The following is a 19,370-nucleotide window of genomic DNA, read 5'->3' on the forward strand; positions in this document are numbered from 1 at the left end:
GCCAGAGGGTAAAATAGAAATTGAAAGAAGCCACCGACTGCCTCCTGACAAAGATCCTAGAAAGAAAACTCCTAAGGAATATTGTCACCAAATTCCAGAGTTCCCAGGTCAAGGAGAAAATACTGCAAGCAGCCAGAAAGAAACAATTTTAGTATTGTGGAAACACAATGAGAATAAGACAAGATCTAGCAGCTTCTACATTAAGGGATCAAAGGGCTTGGAAGATGATATTCCAGTGGTCAATGGAGCTATGATTAAAACCAAGAATCACCTACTGTGTTGGCAACCAAAAATGGGCTCCTTAGCACTTAGTCAACAAGTGCCCTTGACTAGTTTGGCTTTTTCCCCTGAACTGAATGCTGTTTGTATGTTGGACTGGAGTAAGCTTGTCGGCCCCTTCACCTTGCTTCCCTTGCTTAAGCTGATCAAAAGAACCTGTGCTTTCCCAGTCAACCCCTTCACCTTGCTTAAGTAGATCGAAAGAACCTGTGCTTTCCCCAGCGTACCTTATACCCCCGCAGAAGCCAGATGGTTAAAAACAGCTTCCATCGGAGCCCGAGGCTGCCACAGCCACAGCCGAAGCAGGAGCTGCCGGTAGCAGAGCTGACCTAGCTGATCAAGGACTTGAGGCCAGTGGGTAATCTTTTTACCATAGAGGGGGAGAAAGGGACAGCTATGATTAAAACCAAGAATCATCTACCCAGCAAAACTGAGTATCATGCTCCAAGGCAAAATATGGATTTTCAATAAAATAGAGGACTTTCAAGCTTTCTCAGTGAAAAGACCGGCGCTGAATAGAAAATCTGCCTTTCAAACACAACAATCAAGAGAAGCATGAAAAGGTAAACAAGAAAGAGAAATCATAAGGAACTTACTAAAATTGAACTGTTTTGTTTACATTCCTACATAGAAACATGATGTATATGATTCATGAGACCTCAATATCATAGTAGCTGAAAGGAATGTGCGTGTGTATGTGTGTGTGTGTGTGTGTGTGTGTATATATATATATATGTATGTATGTATGAGTTGAATATGAAGGGATGATATCTAAAAAAAAAAATCAATTTAAGGGATGAGAGGAATATATTGAGAGAGGGAGAAAGGGAGAGATGGAATGGGGTCAATTATCTCGCACAAAAGTGACAAGAAAAAGTGGTTCTGTAGGAAGGCAGAGAGGTAGAGATGGCAGGTGAGGGAGAATGAGTAAATCTTGCTCTCGTTGGATTTGACCAGAGGAGGGAATACCATACACACTCAACTGGGTATCTTACCACACAGGAAAGAAGGAGGAAGAAGATAAAAAAGGGGGGATGATAGAAGGGAGGGCAGACAGTGGGAGGAGGTAATCAAAAACAAACACTTTCAAAAATGGACAGGGTCAAGGGAGAAAATTCAATAAAGGGGGATAGGTTAGGAAGGGGCAAAACATAGTTAATCTTTTACAACATGAGTATTGTGGAAGGGGTATACATGATGATACACATGTGGCCTATGTTGAATTGCTTGCCTTCTTAGGGAGGGTGGGTGGGGAGGGGAGAGAATTTGGAACTCAAAGTTTTAAAACAGACGTTCGAAAAACAACAACAACAAAAAAGTTTTTGCATGCAATCAGGAAATAAGATACACAGGCAATGAGGCATAGAAATTTATCTTGCCCTACAAGAGAAGAAGGGAAAGGGGGATGGGAGGGGAGTGGGATGACAGATGGAAGGGCTGACTGGGGAACGGGGCAACCAGAATATGTGCCATCTTGGAGTGGGGGGAGGGTAGAAAAGGGGAAAAAAATTGTAATTCAAACTTTTATGAAAATCAATGCTGAAAACTAAATATATTAAATAAATTTTAAAAAAAAGAAAAAAATGTTTCTCATTCAGAAGTCATGTTGAAATTTATACCTTGGATTCTAGCATTTTTAGCCACTTGCCTGAGACAGCAAGCCTCTGAACTAGGTTTAAGGCTGTGTTATAGGTCCAGAAATTATGACATTTAGGCCTTAAATATGTGTATCCCACAGAAGCTTTTCTTGAACTGAAAACTTCATTTCCCTTCAACTTCTATGCCTATGACTATTTTGTGCCTAATGAAAAGGAGATCATAGGATTTAGAGTGGAAAGGGATCTTTATTAGATTACCTAATACCACCCATCATTCTACAGATGATGAAACTGAGGTAACACAGATTATGGTATAAAGAGAGTTAAATAATGAAAGAAAAAGGCTGACCACCAAAAATGAAAGGAAAAGGTCTCAATAAAATTCTAATGTATGACCAGATAAATTAAGAAAGAGATTACTAAAATCAGAAGGAAGAATGAGTAAAACCACAAGAGAATACAACACTCTCTTGGCAAACGTAATATGAAGTGAAACAAAAATGCCTGATTAAAGAAAATCCTGGGGTTGGCCCAGAGAGCACAGAATAATAAGAAACTATGGAAACAAAAATTGCAGAATAAGGGACAAATATTGGTCAAAAAATTGTGAGCTCTCAATGTAGAAAAAATTATTTTTAATAAAGAATAGCAGCAACAAAAATAATTAGCAGATTAGGTAAAACTGAATCCAGGACAACTGCTCCAAAGAAGCAGAATCCCTGAGGGGTAAAATAAGGTATCTGAAAATACTGAAATGGAAGAAAATTCAGAAATAAAAGGCAACAATGCTAAAAGAAAATTTATATACAAGCCAAAGTGACTAGCCTTGAAGTCAAGATGCACAGAGATAACCTACAAAAGAATGTAGGTATCCTAGAAAAAAAAGGACGAATCAGAAAATCTAAATACCATAAAGGAAAAAAAATACAAGAAAACAATCCAGAAGTTCTGAAAACAGACGACGAAGCATCTAATGGATAAATCTAAGTTGCTTCCAGTAAGAGAAAAAGAAAAGAAAAACTTCAAACTTTTAGACATAATGATTAAAGTTTCCATGACAAAAAAAAAACCAAACAAACAAAACCCACAAGTTTTATAGAAGGTAGAACTTTAAATATGAAGGAAAGGAAAAATTAAATAATAAGCTTAATCTGCTTTCAGGAAAAATCAAAGGTGAGGGCATGGTTGGGAACAGGTATCAGTATTTAGGATACAGAGTAACTTCTACCACACTGCATTGCCTCTGACACTACTGTCTTTCTCAACTGGTATTTTAAAGAGTAAAGGACTTTTGGGTCATGTCAAGAATACCCATAACTTCTCAAACTTCTCCAAAGTAGAAATTATGCAACAAAGAGAAAACTTCAGCTGTCTCCATGTTCTAGGACAACCAGAATCCAAAGCAATGTTAAAACATAAAACATAAATCCAGTAATGGGAAAGTCATTGGCTCTGAACTCACTCTTAACATTCCCCTCTGCCAAAAGCACCAGATGACTCAAGGACACAACACAGGCTTACATCAAAATCTACTTCTATATCCAGTCGCCACCCCTGCCACCCCCACTGCAGCCTTGTTCCTTCCTTCTTTTTAGTGCCCTGGAGGGTCTGAAGTTTTGGCTTGGGTCTCAACAGCTAACCTGGCCACAACCCTTCAGGAGCAAAAGCCTGCCAGAGCTACAAGACAAGACACCAGTACTGCAAAATTCTGAGCTGCTGTACTGGGGAATAATCTTTCAACTTCTAGTGCCAGGCCAAAGAACTGAGAACAGAAGGAGTAGGACAGACAACCAGGTCACAAAACTCTGTGTGTTGGGGGCTGTGTAGCAAGCCTGAGAGAAAGAGTATAGCACCCAGCTGGGGACATATGTAACCAGTCAAGTCAGCTGAGGAAGAGACCTAGCCCCGTGAATCATGAATTACCCAGTGAGGAATAGGTATAAAAATGAGTAGAAGTACCTAACATACAAAGAGACTGTTTTTCAAAACTTGTTTTAAAATAAAGTAAAACTGAAACTCAAAATTACATATGATTATGGTGAGAAGGGCCTGACAGTGTGCAAATGCCCTTTTAGGGAATGTTTTGTATTATATGCATCATTAGTTTTCAAATGAGCAATGGGTGGTGGTACTGGTGGTGTGAATAAAAACAAAAGACAAAGGAACAACAACAAAACCAAATAGCAATATCTATCAAGGTTAAGGTTGGGTGCTGACAAGAGAGGCATATACAAATTAAATATGCCTCCCATTACTATCTTCAAATTCCAAGAAATAAATTTGAAACCCATGTTCTACAGAACATAATCTGAAAACCAGCTACAAGTTTTTCCTGTAAACCATTACAAAGAGCTCTTGCAAGGAATGGTTGAAAAACTTACCAAGATTATACATATTAAAACACTCAGGTGAAAAGTAAAATTGTGGTGTTACCAGCAGCTTAATGCCTATCACTACTTCTTCCCTTGACTAGGCTAGGAAATTTAAAGAATCCATTTTGAGTGATGTTATTCAGTGGTGACGCATACACTCTGTGGATTGTTTCTATCAAAGCCAAATTTTCAAAAAGCTAGCAATTCGAATAAGAAACATAACCTGCATGTTTACTAGGCTTTTAGCTAAATAAAACAAATCAAGAAGTTATAATAGGCTAATGACTCCCATAACATGGAAAAGCAGTGATAAAGTTATCCACATCAATAATTAGATATGAGATTTCATGCCATCAAAATCAGAAAACTTAAGTCAATATCATCACACGAATATTTTAAATATTCAAGTATTAAAAAGACCATTGCTTCCTTTTATTCCAAGACTGTGCCCAGAAAGAGACAATGGAGTGAGGGGGCTCAAGAATATTAATTCATCTGCCAAATGGATTATCCATGCCTCTTCACTACACAAAAAAAGGTCCTTTTTGCTTTAAAGATAAAAAATAAACTCTTCAGGTCCCCCACGAATAAGCTTATTTCATATTATTCTCTCACATACGCTATATTCCACATGCTCTATAATCTTAACTGTTTCCTGAATTTAACATTCTAGTCTATCTTCTATTTCTATAATCTATCTCTTTGCATAAGCTGTCTTCCCTTCTCTGGAACACTCCCTTCTCACCAGTGTCTCCATTAAGGTTTAAATCACTAGCTTCCTTTAAGGATTAAGTAGGTGCCTTTATGGATTGGCACCTCCCCTCAACTTGTTAGCACTCTCTTTTCTCAAATTATCTTATATTTATTTATCTGTGCACATTTTAGAATACAAGCTCCTTGAGGAAAGAATTGGTTTCTTTTGCCTTTGTATTCTTAGCATAGTGTTTAGTACCACACAAGTGCCTGACAAATGTTTACTGAAATGAAATGAATAGAGGCTTAAGAGTTTGGATCATAATTTCTGAGGGAGACAAGTCTGAAGGGTTGATCCACCCTTATTCATCAATGTCATTACTCTTCCACCACCCCAATTTGATTTCTTGCTTTTAGTGTTTTCTCTCCAAAATATATTCTCCTTCTCTTCCTCTTTTCTGATACATATTCCCTTGCCTATTATTTTTCCTGCTGTAAAGTTTAAAAGTTATTTATATGTTTCAAATTCCTGAGAAATAAGCAGCCTATTTTTAAACTTCACATTTGACTTTAATTTAAATTAAGAGCTATAATACACTATATAAACACTTAAGGAGATTTTTTGGGGGTGTTATTGTGGGGAATGTACCTTTTCCATCTATGTTACTCTGCAATAAGAATGGATATTCAGAATAGTTACTGTGAACCACTAGAAAGTACTTATATACTATCAAAATCTCTAAAAATACAAGACTAAAACAGAAATTAATCAGAATACTCCATTCACTAAGCATTTAACTTTAATTTAGGATTTATCATACTGCATTATTGAAACACCTTTAAGAAAAATATTCTTGGGGGGCGGAGCCAAGATGGCGGCTGGTAAGCAGGGAATAGCGTAAGCTCCTACCGAGTCCCTCCAAAAACCTATAAAAAATGGCTCTGAACCAATTCTAGAACAGCAGAACCCACAAAACAGCAGAGGGAAGCAGGGCTCCAGCCCAGGACAGCCTGGATGGTCTCTGGATGAGGTCTATCCCACACGGAGCTGGGAGCTGGGAACGGAGTGGAGCAGAGCCCAGCCTGAGCGGCATGGACCAACAAGACCAGCAACCGGGCAGAGCATGCCCTAGCACCCTGAATCAGTGAGCTGCAGCAGTTACCAAACCTCTCAACCCACAAACACCAAAGACGGCGGAGAAGGTTAGTGGGAAAAGCTGTGGGAGTGGAAGGAGTTCAGGGTTAGGCTTCCAGCCCCAGGGGCAGCGGAAGTGGGGCAGCTACGGCTGTTGCTGCTTCCGGCTCCAGGCCCATCTGGTGGGAGGAATTAAGTGGCGGATCAGAGCAGGGGTGCACAGCCTGCTGAAGATCTAAGCCCAGTTCGGGTTGGGGGTTCTTGGGGAAGGAGCAGTGCTGGTGTGGCAGAGCTGGCACCTCCCCCCCAAACTGGAACATAGAACTCTGTAGTCTACAAGCAGTCATACCCCACTGAAAAACTCAAAGGTCAAGTTAGTTGACTGGGAATATGGCCAGGCAGCGAAAACGCACCAAGATTCAGTCTCAGACTTTGCATTCTTTCTTTGGTGACAAAGAAGACCAAAACATACAGACAGAAGAAATTAATAAAGTCAAAGAGCCTACAACAGAAACCTCCAAGAAAAACATGAACTGGTCCCAGGCCATGGAAGAGCTCAAAAAGGATTTGGAAAAACAACTTAAAGAAGTAGAGGAAAAATTGGGAAGAGAAATGAGAAGGATGCGAGAAAACCATGAAAAACAAGTCAAAGACTTGCTAAAGGAGACCCAAAAAAATATTGAAAAATACACTGAAGAAAACAACACCTTAAAAAACAGACTAACTCAAATGGCAAAAGAGCTCCAAAAAGCCAATGAGGAGAAAAATGCCTTGAAAGGCAGAATTAGCCAAATGGAAAAGGAGGTCCAAAAGACCACTGAAGAAAATACTACTTTAAAAATTAGATTGGAGCAAGTGGAAGCTAGTGACTTGATGAGAAATCAAGATATTATAAAACAGAACCAAAGGAATGAAAAAATGGAAGACAATGTCAAATGTCTCATTGGACAAACCACCGACCTGGAAAACAGATCCAGGAGAGAGACTGTAAAAATTATTGGATCACCTGAAAGCCATGATCAAAAAAAGAGCCTAGATATCATCTTTCAAGAAATGATCAAGGAGAAGTGCCCTGATATTCTAGAGCCACAGGGCAAAATAGAAATTGAAAGAATCCACCGATCGCCTCCTCAAATAGATCCCAAAAAAGAAATCTCCCAGGAATATTGTCGCCAAATTCCAGAGCTCCCAGATCAAGGAGAAAATACTGCAAGCAGCCAGAAAGAAACAATTTGAGTATTGTGGAAACCCAATCAGAATAACCCAAGATGTGGCAGCCTCTACATTAAGAGATCGAAGGGCTTGGAATACGATATTCCGGAGGTCAATGGAGCTAGGATTAAAACCTAGAATCACCTACCCAGCAAAACTGAGTATCATGCTAAAAGGCAAAATATGGATTTTCAATAAAATAGAGGACTTTCAAGCTTTCTCAGTGAAAAGACCAGAACTGAATAGAAAATTTGACTTTCAAACACAAGAATCAAGAGAAGCATGAAAAGGTAATCAAGAAAAAGAACAAGAAAAAGAAATTGCAAGGAACTTACTAAAGGTGAACTGTTTTGTTGACATTCCTACATGGAAAGATGACGAGTATGATTCATGAGACCTCAGTATTAGGGTAGCAGAAGGGAATATGCATACATATATGTTTATGTATATATATGGGTGAATGTTTATGTATGTATATATCTGTGTGTGTGTGTGTGTGTGTGTGTGTGTGTGTGTGTGTGTGTGTGTGTATAGAGAGAGAGAGAGAGAGAGCGCGGACACAGGGTGAGTTGAAGATGAAGGGAAGATATCTAAAAGAAATAAAATCAAATTAAGGGATGAGAGAGGAACATACTGAGAGAGGGAGATAAGGAGAGATAGAATGGGGTGGATTATCTCGCATAAAGGTGGCAAGAGCAAGCAGTTCTGTGGGAGGAGGGGAGAGGGCAGGTGAGGGGGGAATGAGTGAATATTGCTCTCATCAGATTTGGCCTAAGGAGGGAATACCATACATACCCAATTGGGAATCTTACCCCACAGGAAAGAAGAGGGAAGAAGATAAAAATAAATGGGGGGGATGACGGAGGGGAGGGCTGATGGGGGTGGAGGTAATCAAAAACAAACACTTTGGAAAGGGGACAGGGTCAAGGGAGAAAATTCAATGAAGGGGGATGGGTTGGGAAGGAGTAAAATATAGTTAGTCTTTCACAACATGAGTACTGTGGAAGGGTTATACTTAATGATACACATGTGGCCTATGTTGAATTGCTTGACTTCTTAGGGAGGGTGGGTGGGAAGGGAAGAGGGGAGAGAATTTGGAACTCAAAGTTTTAAAAACAGATGTTCAAAAACAACAAAAATGTTTTTGCATGCAGCTAGAAAATAAGATACACAGACAATGGGGTGTAGAAATTTATCTTGCCCTACAAGAAAGGAAGGGAGGGGAGTGGGGTTACAGAGGGGAGCGCTGACTAGGGAACAGGGCAACCAGAATATACGCCATCTTGGAGTGGGTGGGAGGGTAGAAATGGGGAGAAAATTTGTAATTCAAACTATTGTGAAAATCAATGCTGAAAACTAAATATGTTAAATAAATTAAAAAAAAAAGAAAAGAAAAATAAGGGGAAAAAAAAAGAAAAATATTCTTTAAAAAAATTAAATTGTATCTCCATTATTTTTTTCAACATAGCAATAGTAGTACCACTGTAATTGAACAGAGTTTCTAACTTGATATTTGAAATTAAAACAAATCCAAAAATTTCCATTATAATTCATGGTAAATTTAAAAAAAAAAGTGAAAGCTCAAAGGAGCCAGGACTAGGCATCTTAGGGTACAAAACATGAAAGGAACAGGGGAGGTGAGAAAGAGCTATCGGGGATATTTAAAAAACATTTTATAATAATAATATAACACCTATGATATAATAAAATAACATAATAAATATAATATGTAACTATATAATAACTATCACAACTTATTAAAAAGTTTTAATGTCAGTTATCATAAGTCATATAATATATCAAAGGCTCAAGGAATTGCTGAAAAGTAACAGCAATTCTTTGATTTTTAAATACAGATAAATTTTCTTGTTTTCGCACAAATGATTTGTTCTGGCTTTGATTCTAATACCAAAATGATTTTATTTCCATTTAAGAACATACCTTAATTCCTAATCCTCTTCATAAAAACATTAAAATTATTCTGAATCCTAGTTTTTAAAAAACACTTAAAACACATACCTGTATGATGTGAAGAAGGTAGAAATTCATTCTGCATGCCATTCTCATCTTTAGTCCTATTATCAAGTTTCTGACAAGCAGATTCTACTTTAGTTTCACATTCAATATGATTTATTTTTTTCAGAACACTCTTCCCACTACAAGGGCTTCTCTGACAGTATAAGTCACTTTCTTCACTTACAATGCTTGAGTCAATTAAAGCCATGCTATGCTTTCTGTTTGGTATTTTCTTTATTACAGGCTTGGCAGGAGAGTTTTGTAAGCTATCCATTTCATTTGAGGAAGAGGAAGAAGTACAGCTATCCTCTGCAGCTGAACCTTTTTGGTTGGCAATATTTTCATGGTACTGAGGATTTGGTTCATACTTGGGCTTCTCCAAGCCAGGAAAACAAACGACAGCTAAAAACCAATGCGCACTGCAAAGAAATTAATAAGAATGTCAAAAACTAAACAAAAAAATCAACTATTGTATATTACTGACATTATTAAAGTTAACAATGAATTTAAAAAATATTTTTTCTGCTCTTCTCAACAAATTAGAAATGCTTAGTACTTAAAAAATTCACATATTCATTGCTTTTATCAACAATTCACTAATAGGACAAATCTGCTTAAAAAGGACATTAGGTACCTATGCATTTTTAGAATTAACATTCATTTGAGTATAATACCACAAATATTTTCCAATTTCCTGTATAAAAAATTATAGGAACTATGGCTATTTGTTTACTTAAAATGCAATCACAATGTTAGGTAACCTTTCTCTGTGAGCACAGCTATGTTAATACCTATCCACCTGCATCTAAAAGTTAAGATCAAGGCAATGATTCTCTTTCAGGACCAATGGTAATTAACTTGAACTGCTAATGTGAATGGTCACCTATGAAGAGCCAGCACAATTTCAAACCCTGTTTAATTGATATAAGCTGCCTGGTTATTAATTATTTGTTTGAGCCATAGATGACTTACTAAAAATCTGTTTCTTTTCATTTCCATCTTTCTATGAACTAATTCCATGACTTTTTTAAAAATAATTCATTTCATAGTCAAAATACTACGGACCGAGATATCCATCAAATCTATCGTACTAATTCAACATCTGGGCCTTTACCCTCTTGGTAGTCCTTTCTTTTCCCTCCTCTTTATTTGCTGGGGCAATTTTATAGCCTCCAGTGTCTGGGTGACCTTAAAGTCCTAATTTTAGCAAAACATAAATCAAAGGATGTAGGTATTAATTTTCAGGAAAGAACAAAATTTCAGGAAAACCAGTTTTAATATTTCTCTATCCATTTACTCTGATGTTTAAATATGTATCCCAAGAGTTAGGACTATGTATGTATCAATTTGTGAGAACATAGAGCACAATTTTATGTATTTTATAATTTCACAAGGGTCCTGGGAAGTCAGTCTCAACAAGACCTTCCCTTCACCGACAGCACCAGGAAATGTCCTCAGTCTCTTTTGAAGGATCATCATCATCTCTGTGGGTAAACCCTTGGCCAGTACCAGGCTCTTTCTTCTTTCTATATTCTTTCAGTGTTCTCATAGTCTCTCCTTGATTAAACCATCATTTCATTCCCAAATCTAAATATACAGCCTTCATCACTGTAATGAGTTTCCAGTCCCACATTTTCCACAAAACATGTTCATTGAGACCCCACAAGCACCTTAGCCAATATGTCCAAAACTGAACTTATTATTCCCTCTTCCTCTAAATAAATTCCTCCCTCTTCAAATTTCTATTTCTGGTAAAGGAAGCACTGTTCTAGTAACCAGGTTCTGCAACCTCAAATTTATTCTTGAATATTCACTCTCACTTAGCACCCCATCCCTCTTAATCAATTACTTGCAATCTTGTTGAATCTACTTATCCAAATTCTCTTTCACATGTCCCATTCTCTCCACATCATCACATCTCAAATACAATATTACAACACCCTCCTAAATGGGCTCTTTATATCAGATCCCTCCCCTATCCAATCTCTAATGCACACACAGCTGCCAAAATGATATTCTCAAAGCAGAAGTCTGATTATATAACTCCCCAAATCAAGGTATTTCAGCAGTTCCCTTCTGACCTGGAAAATCACACTAATGGAATTATATATGAAAGAGGATATTGGTAGCAAGAAAGAAATCCCTAGGTTTGAAAACTGTGTGTCCAACTGATGAAAAGTCCTTGAGCAATCATGCTATAGTAATATATGTGAACATTTTATGATCCGGTAATATCATGTAAGATTTACTAGAAAATTTTCAGTAGCTTACAAAACATGAATATATACAAGTTCTTACTAAGAAGCTGTTTTGTAAAAGTAATCAATTAACAGCTTACTTGGTTTTACCCTCAAAACAAGTATTCTAAAAACACTACCACAAATGTTGTAGATACAAAGGAAATTTCTACTCACGCTTCATTAAGGGGAACAAAAATAAAATCCTTTTCAAAAATATCTACATGCCGAGTCCATGTTTTAACACGCCCATGTCGCTTCTGTTGTATCCTATAAAATGACATAAAGAAATGATGCAATGTATGCATTTTTTATGCACCAGAAGGTCTCCCTACTGTTTTATAACCATATTCATTTTCAAACTAAAACTTACATGCTCCATGTGATATAAAGCATTTTGGAGTCAGAAAAAAGAAGAAAGGCTGAGGCCAAGTCAAATCTTCAAACTAAGATACTTTAGGGAAGTCATGATTAAAAACATGCCTTGCACTTCTTGTTACTAGCTATCAACAAAAAATAAGTTATATTGCCATTGGTATACTATCAGTATACCGTCTCTGACATGAACAAAACACTCCCCATTAACCTGCTCCCCCACCCCAAAACCCAAAACAATAACGCAGGCATAATACGTAGACTGTTTTTAGATTTGATAAGATCAGACTCCAGGAAAACATCCCCCTTTTACTTCACAATCCAACATAAGTGAATAGTCTTTATGACGTTGCCAAACAGTTTTCTAATCAGAATAGCATTTCAAGAATTAAAAATTTTTTAACATAACTTACGAGAGATTTGTTGTTTCATGAAGATTTCTTCTCTCTCTTTGATTAAGGCGTTTATAGAAAAAAGAGCTAAAGATATGAATTCGGTCAGCATCTTCTTTATTCAGTTTTTCAAGTACCAAATACCTAGGTTCAGAAAAAGTTAATTCCATCATGTTTTATTGTGTCAACTTATTATTTTAACAAAAATTAGACCTAAATTGCAGAGATCAAATAGGAATTTAATCTAAAATATGTATTCATTTCCTAGAACTGAAACAAATGACTGATATTTTACTTGAAATTACTTAGTGATGACCCACACACATAACATCATCTGAGATAATCTCAAATACAGACAAGTAAAACTATGACTTGAAGGTTTAAAGTATTTTTATAGGTTTTTATCTAAACTATCACAAAACTCCTACCAGTTTCACATTAATTTGTCTACCATAAAATTGATATCACTATAGCTAAAGCTTTTTCACGATCACCAGAGTTTAATTCCACACCCATACTCACTGCTTATCTGACCAGTACTTTCTACACTCAGTTGGACTGCAAGATTCATACATGAGATAAAGCAAGAAAGAGGCAGGAATTACAATATATTATATCTATTTCTCCCTCATATCGTGAAATATTCACATGAGTATCAAAAAGTTACCTATAGTTTAACTGGACTATTTACTGTTCATAATAATATTGTACTTTAAATGCTTTACATTATAGCATTCTTCAAATATCACTTTTTTTTCTGGTTTAAAAACAAAGGATAGAGCACTACAGAAAGAATACAGAAAGAACCTGAGCTGTTCTCTTGATGGTAATACTAGCATACAATAGTTCTAAGTTTCAGTTTTCTATGTGATAGAAAATGCAAAAGCACTATTCCTTCCTTACCAGGATATTGTAAAAAAAAATGTTCTCATTTGTAAAATAAGAGTTTGGACTAGACAATGGAACCTTTTCAGTTCTAAAATTCTATGCTCTTTGGGAGTAAATACCTAAATTCTTTCATCAAATTATTTTTTTTAATTCACAAATGTACTGAATTTTATACAGAACGGATACTTACTGAATATTCGTTCAATTGCTCTGACATCACTAAAATCTGATGCTTATTAATTTCTAGCATAATATGTAAAATTTACATAAACTGGTATCTGGTTTAAAAAAATCATAACATACTTCTAATTATAGGAAAACCAATATTTCACTTCTTATGAATGAGGAAATCTATTTTGTACACTTACTAGATTTGCAATAACATAATTCTACACTAAAATAACTCAATCACTCTGCATGCTCCAAAGTAACATAAGCACTGAAGCCTAGAACATTATTAATGCTACAACTGGTACTAGGTAAAGCAGATCACATGTATCTGAGAAAAAGAAAAGCCCAAAAGAGAGAAAAGCCCTTGGAGAGTATAAAAGGTGTTTCCCACCAATAAGAAGATGTTTTTTCCCCCTTTCTCTAAAAGTTATTGGCTAACTTCAGAAGCAGAAGTTGTTCTGTAAACATAAAAAATAAATGCTAAATAAAGAAACTAAACTTAGAAGACTCAAGTAATGTTAGAGATGGAAGGGAGATCAGTTAGTCTGAGGAAGGGAGTGAGAAAATAGAGTCCCATTACAAATTCTACCTGTGCAAGTTTCCATTTGCAATCAAAACCTGTTTTAGTCATAAGCATGTCCGCTGTCAATCCCTAGAGAGCTTTGGGTCCTTTTCTTGTTACCCAAAGCAGTTTCATTCCATCTCTAATCTTCCTTGCACATCTTTTCTACATTCTATCCGTGTAAAGAGATGCCAGAACTGAATGTTTCCAAAAGAATGGATAGAGTTTTATGCAGATGAGAAAAACGGCTCTGATAAAAAGGTCTGCTTTGTAGCCAAATTGTTAGAATTGATTTATTTTTAGTTAGAAAATAAATGAAGAACATATTCTCTTCAATTTGTCTGAAATATTCCTTTTTAATATACTCTGGTAAAAAGTTAACAGTATATAGAAAATAAAAGACAAAATTGTAACAGGAATTTTTAAAAATTAGTGATTACATGTCACTAAAAACATAACAAAAATAAAACAGAAAAGTTAACTTACTTTAAATAAAAATCTATAATAACATCATTTAAAAATTCTCCTTCATTTAGACAGTGTAGATCCTCATTAGTAACACAGATGCCTCCCTTAGCTGGAGGTGGTGGATATACTATCAATCTGAAACAAAGAAAAAAACAAATATATATACATAAACACACACACATATTTAACAGAAAATAATGTCACTTAAAAGTACAAAAATTTTCTCACTTTTCTATGGGACCAATAAAGACAGTATGTGGTTCTCCAATTTCCTCGTCCTCATCAAAAAACTGGAATTGTGGTGGTATGTTTCTTAATTGTATTTTGGGTTCAAATGAAACCTTGTAGAGAAAGTTAAAATAAGTGTTAGTTCCAAAAGCCAAGAAGACATTAACTTCTCACTTTCCTTAACAAGAATACAAACACATGAGGAAGAATCATCTAGATTTTGTTTTTTAAAGTCAAATTAGGCTGAAAAGGAATCAAGAAAGCACTTCCCTGTATTAGACTTTCAAAAGGGACAACAAATGATATCTGGTATAATTTTCTATTTTTGATCAACAGTTTCAATTTAACCAACATTCACTAAGCAATCATTGCATGAAAAGGCATTGTTTTGGTAATGAGACTTACAGGGATGAAAAATAAAATTGTCCTTGTTCTCAGGGAGCTTACAGTTTACTGAAGACTGGGAAGGGGGAACAGATAATTTACACTAATAAATGTGACACTAGGATATAAACAGATATGCTAGGAAAAATCATACATGCAGAAAAAACATTACTAGAAAACTTATGAACTTTCTGTTGTTGAGGGGAATAAAAAAGGTTTTCTACTATGAAGGTATCACATGACACTAGGCCAGGGCAGCCAGAGCAGATATTCTAAGTTCTCATTTATTCTTCTTCTAGCAGAATCTTCTGAAGCCAAATCACCCAGAGGTAGATGTTGATTTCTATTGTTTCTTTAATCTCCCTATTCAGTGTTGTGAGTAGTTCTGCTTTTGTTCAGTCTTTAACTGTACCACGCTTGTATCACAGAGGAAAAGCCATATGTCAAAATGACAGGGTATCTAGGTGGTGCAGTGGATAAAGTATCTGGCCTAAAGTCAGAGAGACCTAAGTTCAAATCTGGCCTCAGACTAGGTGTGTCACCTTAGGCAAGTCACTTAACCTCTACTTGCATCAGTTTCCTCATCTGCAAAATAAGGATAATATTTTCTACATCACGAAATTGTTGTGACATCAAATAAGAACATAACTGTAAAGTACTTAGCACAGCGCCTAAGTACTATATAAATGTTTACTATTATGACTGCCAGGTAAAGCATGTAACAAATGTTACCTAAATTTAGCTTTTCTAAGTATTGAAGCATTTAGAGTACTTGTTATATTTATAAATTGAATACAATTTTATGATTATTTAGCTTTTTTGGTTATTAATAACTGCAAATAGAGTTCCAAAGCCACAGCAATGATTACTACTCTTCTAGAAGCAAGCCAATAAAAATACATTAGTTATTATCTCAAATATTCCATCCTGCAGATAAACAAAGGGATGCACCACATCAATGCTACCTCCAAAGTGAGAGGCATGAGGAAAGGGAAAATGAAAGGAAAGGTGCAATGAAAGAAAGTAGGGAGTGAAAAAATAAAAAATACAAGGCAGATACATATGTGAATAGTAGAATGCAAACAATGGGAGTTTCTGGTGTGACTACTGCCATACCTGAACTGCACAAGAACAATCTGATGCCTAGACTATTTAGCACAACAGAAGGCTTTGTGATAAATTCAATTATATTTAAGATTTAAAAATTCTAAGTATTCCTTGGAGGACACCACAATTATAAAGGTATTTTAAAAAAATAAATTACATTTTTAATTTTGCTTTCTTTTTGCAGAGAACTTGCTTTGGAAACTTCTTCATAGGTTTTTGTAAAAGCAACAAGTCTTCCATTGGCCTCTTCAAAGGAGATTTTCACAAAAAAATCAGGAATATTATTTCTGATACCAATTTCAGTAATGATATTTTCAAATACTATATTTGCCTGTGTATCAAGGCCAGTTTCAAAAATTAAAATAATATATTGTTCTTCAGGACCTAAAAAGAAAGAAATGTACAGATTAAGCATAAAAAAGGCCAACAATTCATTCTGAAACATAAACACACTATACTAGCTGTGGGGTCCTCTGTCAGGGACCTGCAACTTCCCAGAATAGTATCTAAGATCCTACCCAAAACAGAGTAAGTATTGAATACTGTTCACTAACTGCAGTAGCATATACTTGTTGGCTGGAAAGGATGGAGCAAGTCGTCTTTTGAGCTTATCCCTGGAGCAACTAGGAAAACTGGAACAACCTATAAAGATCTATCAATTACTCTCAAGTTCATCTACTTCAAAATGTCAAGTATATGCAATAGTATAAATATATAGGCAACACATCCAATACTTTAAAATAAACTAGTTTAATAGGATGTATACAAACTGGTTAGAAAATGTTCCAACTAACTATGGCCAAAGAGCTCTAAAACTGCCCATACCCTTAGAACCAACAATACTCGTTCCAGGTCTATGCTCTAAGGAGTAGAAAAACAAAAGGACCTGTATGGACAAAAACATAGCAGCTCTTTTGTGACGACAAAGAACTGGAAACTGAGAGGAAGTCTATCAGTTTAGGAATGGCTGAACAAGTTACGGTATATGAAGTGATGGAATACTACTATAGGAAATGATGAAGGGGATGGTTTCTACAAAGCCTAGGAAGACTATAATGAAATGATACAGAGTGAAGCAAGCAAAACCAGAACAATCTATATAGTAACAGCAAAACTGTAAAAAAAAAAAAAATTAACTGTGAATGACTTAGTAACTCTGATCAATACAATGATCTACTACAACTCCAAAGGACTCATGATGTAAAATACTATCCACTTCTGGACAGAAAACTGATGGATTTGGAGTGTACTTGCAGCACCTCTTAAACTGTGGAAGTCATGAAAAAGTTGGCAACAGTAAAAAGTTTCTGAACACACCACGACCAAAAATTAATTAAAATCAAACACATAATGAATCTGAGGTGTTTCTGGCAGTGAAAATTGACTGCAGTCTTGGTTCTGAACACAAAGCACGTGCACTTTGCATTGCACATGCCCTCAGGCCATTCAACACCAACTCTGTAGAAAAGAAAAGGGGTTAGATAAACTGAAATAGTGGAATTCAACAATTACCAACAAAACAAATACTGAGCACTAAACTAGTAAGTGTAAGTAAATGATTTCTTATATTGAACCCCTCCCTCTATGCTAGACAGAATACATGCACATATATTTACTTGGCCCCATCCCAATTTTCAGCCTGCCAATTTAACTTACTTTCTCCTTCACAATCATACCAAGAGTTATCTCTCTCTCGATTCATCTTCAGTTGCATTCTCAGGCTATGACAAGCAGCTGGTATTGTCTGTAGAAATACTACAGGTAACTTTCTGACACTACACCATTCACATTTAGTAAGTTCAGAGGTTTTTAAATCAATCTCTTGTATATCACCACTTTCGAACTCTGGAGGAAAAATCAGTAAAATATTCAATTCTTTATTAAATTTTCTTGAAGGGTGTTCTTATTACTGTTAAGAAAGTAAAAGAAAAATAAAACTAAATACAGAAGCAACTGACTCACTATTTTAAAGCCATTTTTAGTAATAATAAATTCCAAATCTTTACAATTGCAAATCATGTGTTCAAATTTATAAATTTAATATAGCCAATGTATTAAAATATTTTTCAAATTGGCACTGCAATGTTGACATTACATTGACACTTATAGATATAGGCCAAGTGTTAGGTTTTAGGAAAAAAAGTAGAGACCCCAATTACAGATAGTCCAAATTTCTCAAAGCAACACTATAATGAACTGTGAAGTGAAAAAAAAAATGCAGAATTATAATTAGTGCTTGTATTTAAGGAATACTGGCTGTACCCTCAAACCAGACAGAAGGGTGAAACAAGTTCTATTTATTAAAGTATACTTTTTAAAAAGAAAAAATGTGCTGCTAGTGGGACTACTAAATTAGCAGAAATAGCTAACACTTAAAGAGTGTATTAAAATATCAGATTAATTTGAGGCTCACAACTCTATAGGAGTTAATTGCGAGCATTATCTATCACCTACATTTCAGAGGTAGGGAAACAAACTTAGAGAGGTTTAATGACTTGAAGCAGCTTGTTGTAGTGAAGATGACTTTGGATTTGGATCCAGAAAAACCTGGGTTTCTATCATGCCTCAGATATTACTCACCCTGGACAAGTTATATAACCTTTCTGGGCAGGCCTCAGTATTCTCATCTGTAAAATGGGAGGGTTGGACTCAGTGTTCTCTAAATTCCCTTCCAGTTTTAAATCTGAGATTTATCAAATGAGATAACATGTAAAAAACTGTGATACTTTAAAAGACTGTATAAATGCTATTATGATGACCCTAGTCAAGATCACATAGCCAATAAATTGTAAAGGGCAGGGTCTTGAACCCAGGTATTCTAGCTTTGTCTTTAGCTTCTATCATAAACTCAATCTTAGTTATTCCATGTGCTTTAAGTTAAGATGATGCTTTACTAGACTGTACCTTATTTATTTTTGTTTTCTTTACCCACCCAAAGAAGATCAAAGAAAAAGGAATCATATTTGAAGAGGACTTAAGAATCTAGTGAAGATAAGCAAGTGACTACAGTTATTTTAATAATTGTTCCTTAAACATTACAACATCAAATAATGTCTTTATAAAATATACTTTATTCATTGGAATGATAAAAAAAATTAAAGGAAAAAGAAAAAGATCTTACCCTCTAGATGAATCTTGATAAAATCTAAACAAAACTGTAAAAAAAGGATAATATTAGCACTTTTTATTGTCTTAGATATACAATAAAAAAATGATAAAGCATAAAACAGGACTTGATTCATTAGTGTTTTTT

At 35.6% G+C, this 19,370-nt stretch overlaps 1 protein-coding gene across 3 annotated transcripts in view; it reads right to left on the reverse strand.

The window, feature by feature from the left end:
• SENP6 (SUMO specific peptidase 6) overlaps positions 1 to 19,370 on the reverse strand; it is a 136,112-nt gene that overhangs the window by 8,654 nt on the left and 108,088 nt on the right. For 2 of the 3 annotated variants that reach the window (XM_036766794.1, XM_036766793.1), the window contains 8 exons: positions 19,239 to 19,272; positions 17,774 to 17,962; positions 16,275 to 16,501; positions 14,627 to 14,739; positions 14,417 to 14,533; positions 12,331 to 12,453; positions 11,720 to 11,812; positions 9,309 to 9,724 (listed from right to left, as the gene is read on the reverse strand). In XM_036766794.1, coding sequence (XP_036622689.1) covers positions 9,309 to 9,724; positions 11,720 to 11,812; positions 12,331 to 12,453; positions 14,417 to 14,533; positions 14,627 to 14,739; positions 16,275 to 16,501; positions 17,774 to 17,962; positions 19,239 to 19,272 — 1,312 coding nt within the window. Of the gene's footprint in view, positions 1 to 9,308; positions 9,725 to 11,719; positions 11,813 to 12,330; positions 12,454 to 14,412; positions 14,534 to 14,626; positions 14,740 to 16,274; positions 16,502 to 17,773; positions 17,963 to 19,238; positions 19,273 to 19,370 lie in introns of those variants that run through there. The other variant, XM_036766795.1, reaches the window with a different exon arrangement.

Source organism: Trichosurus vulpecula, chromosome 7 (genome assembly GCF_011100635.1).
Source record: "Trichosurus vulpecula isolate mTriVul1 chromosome 7, mTriVul1.pri, whole genome shotgun sequence".
Lineage (NCBI taxonomy): Eukaryota > Metazoa > Chordata > Mammalia > Diprotodontia > Phalangeridae > Trichosurus > Trichosurus vulpecula.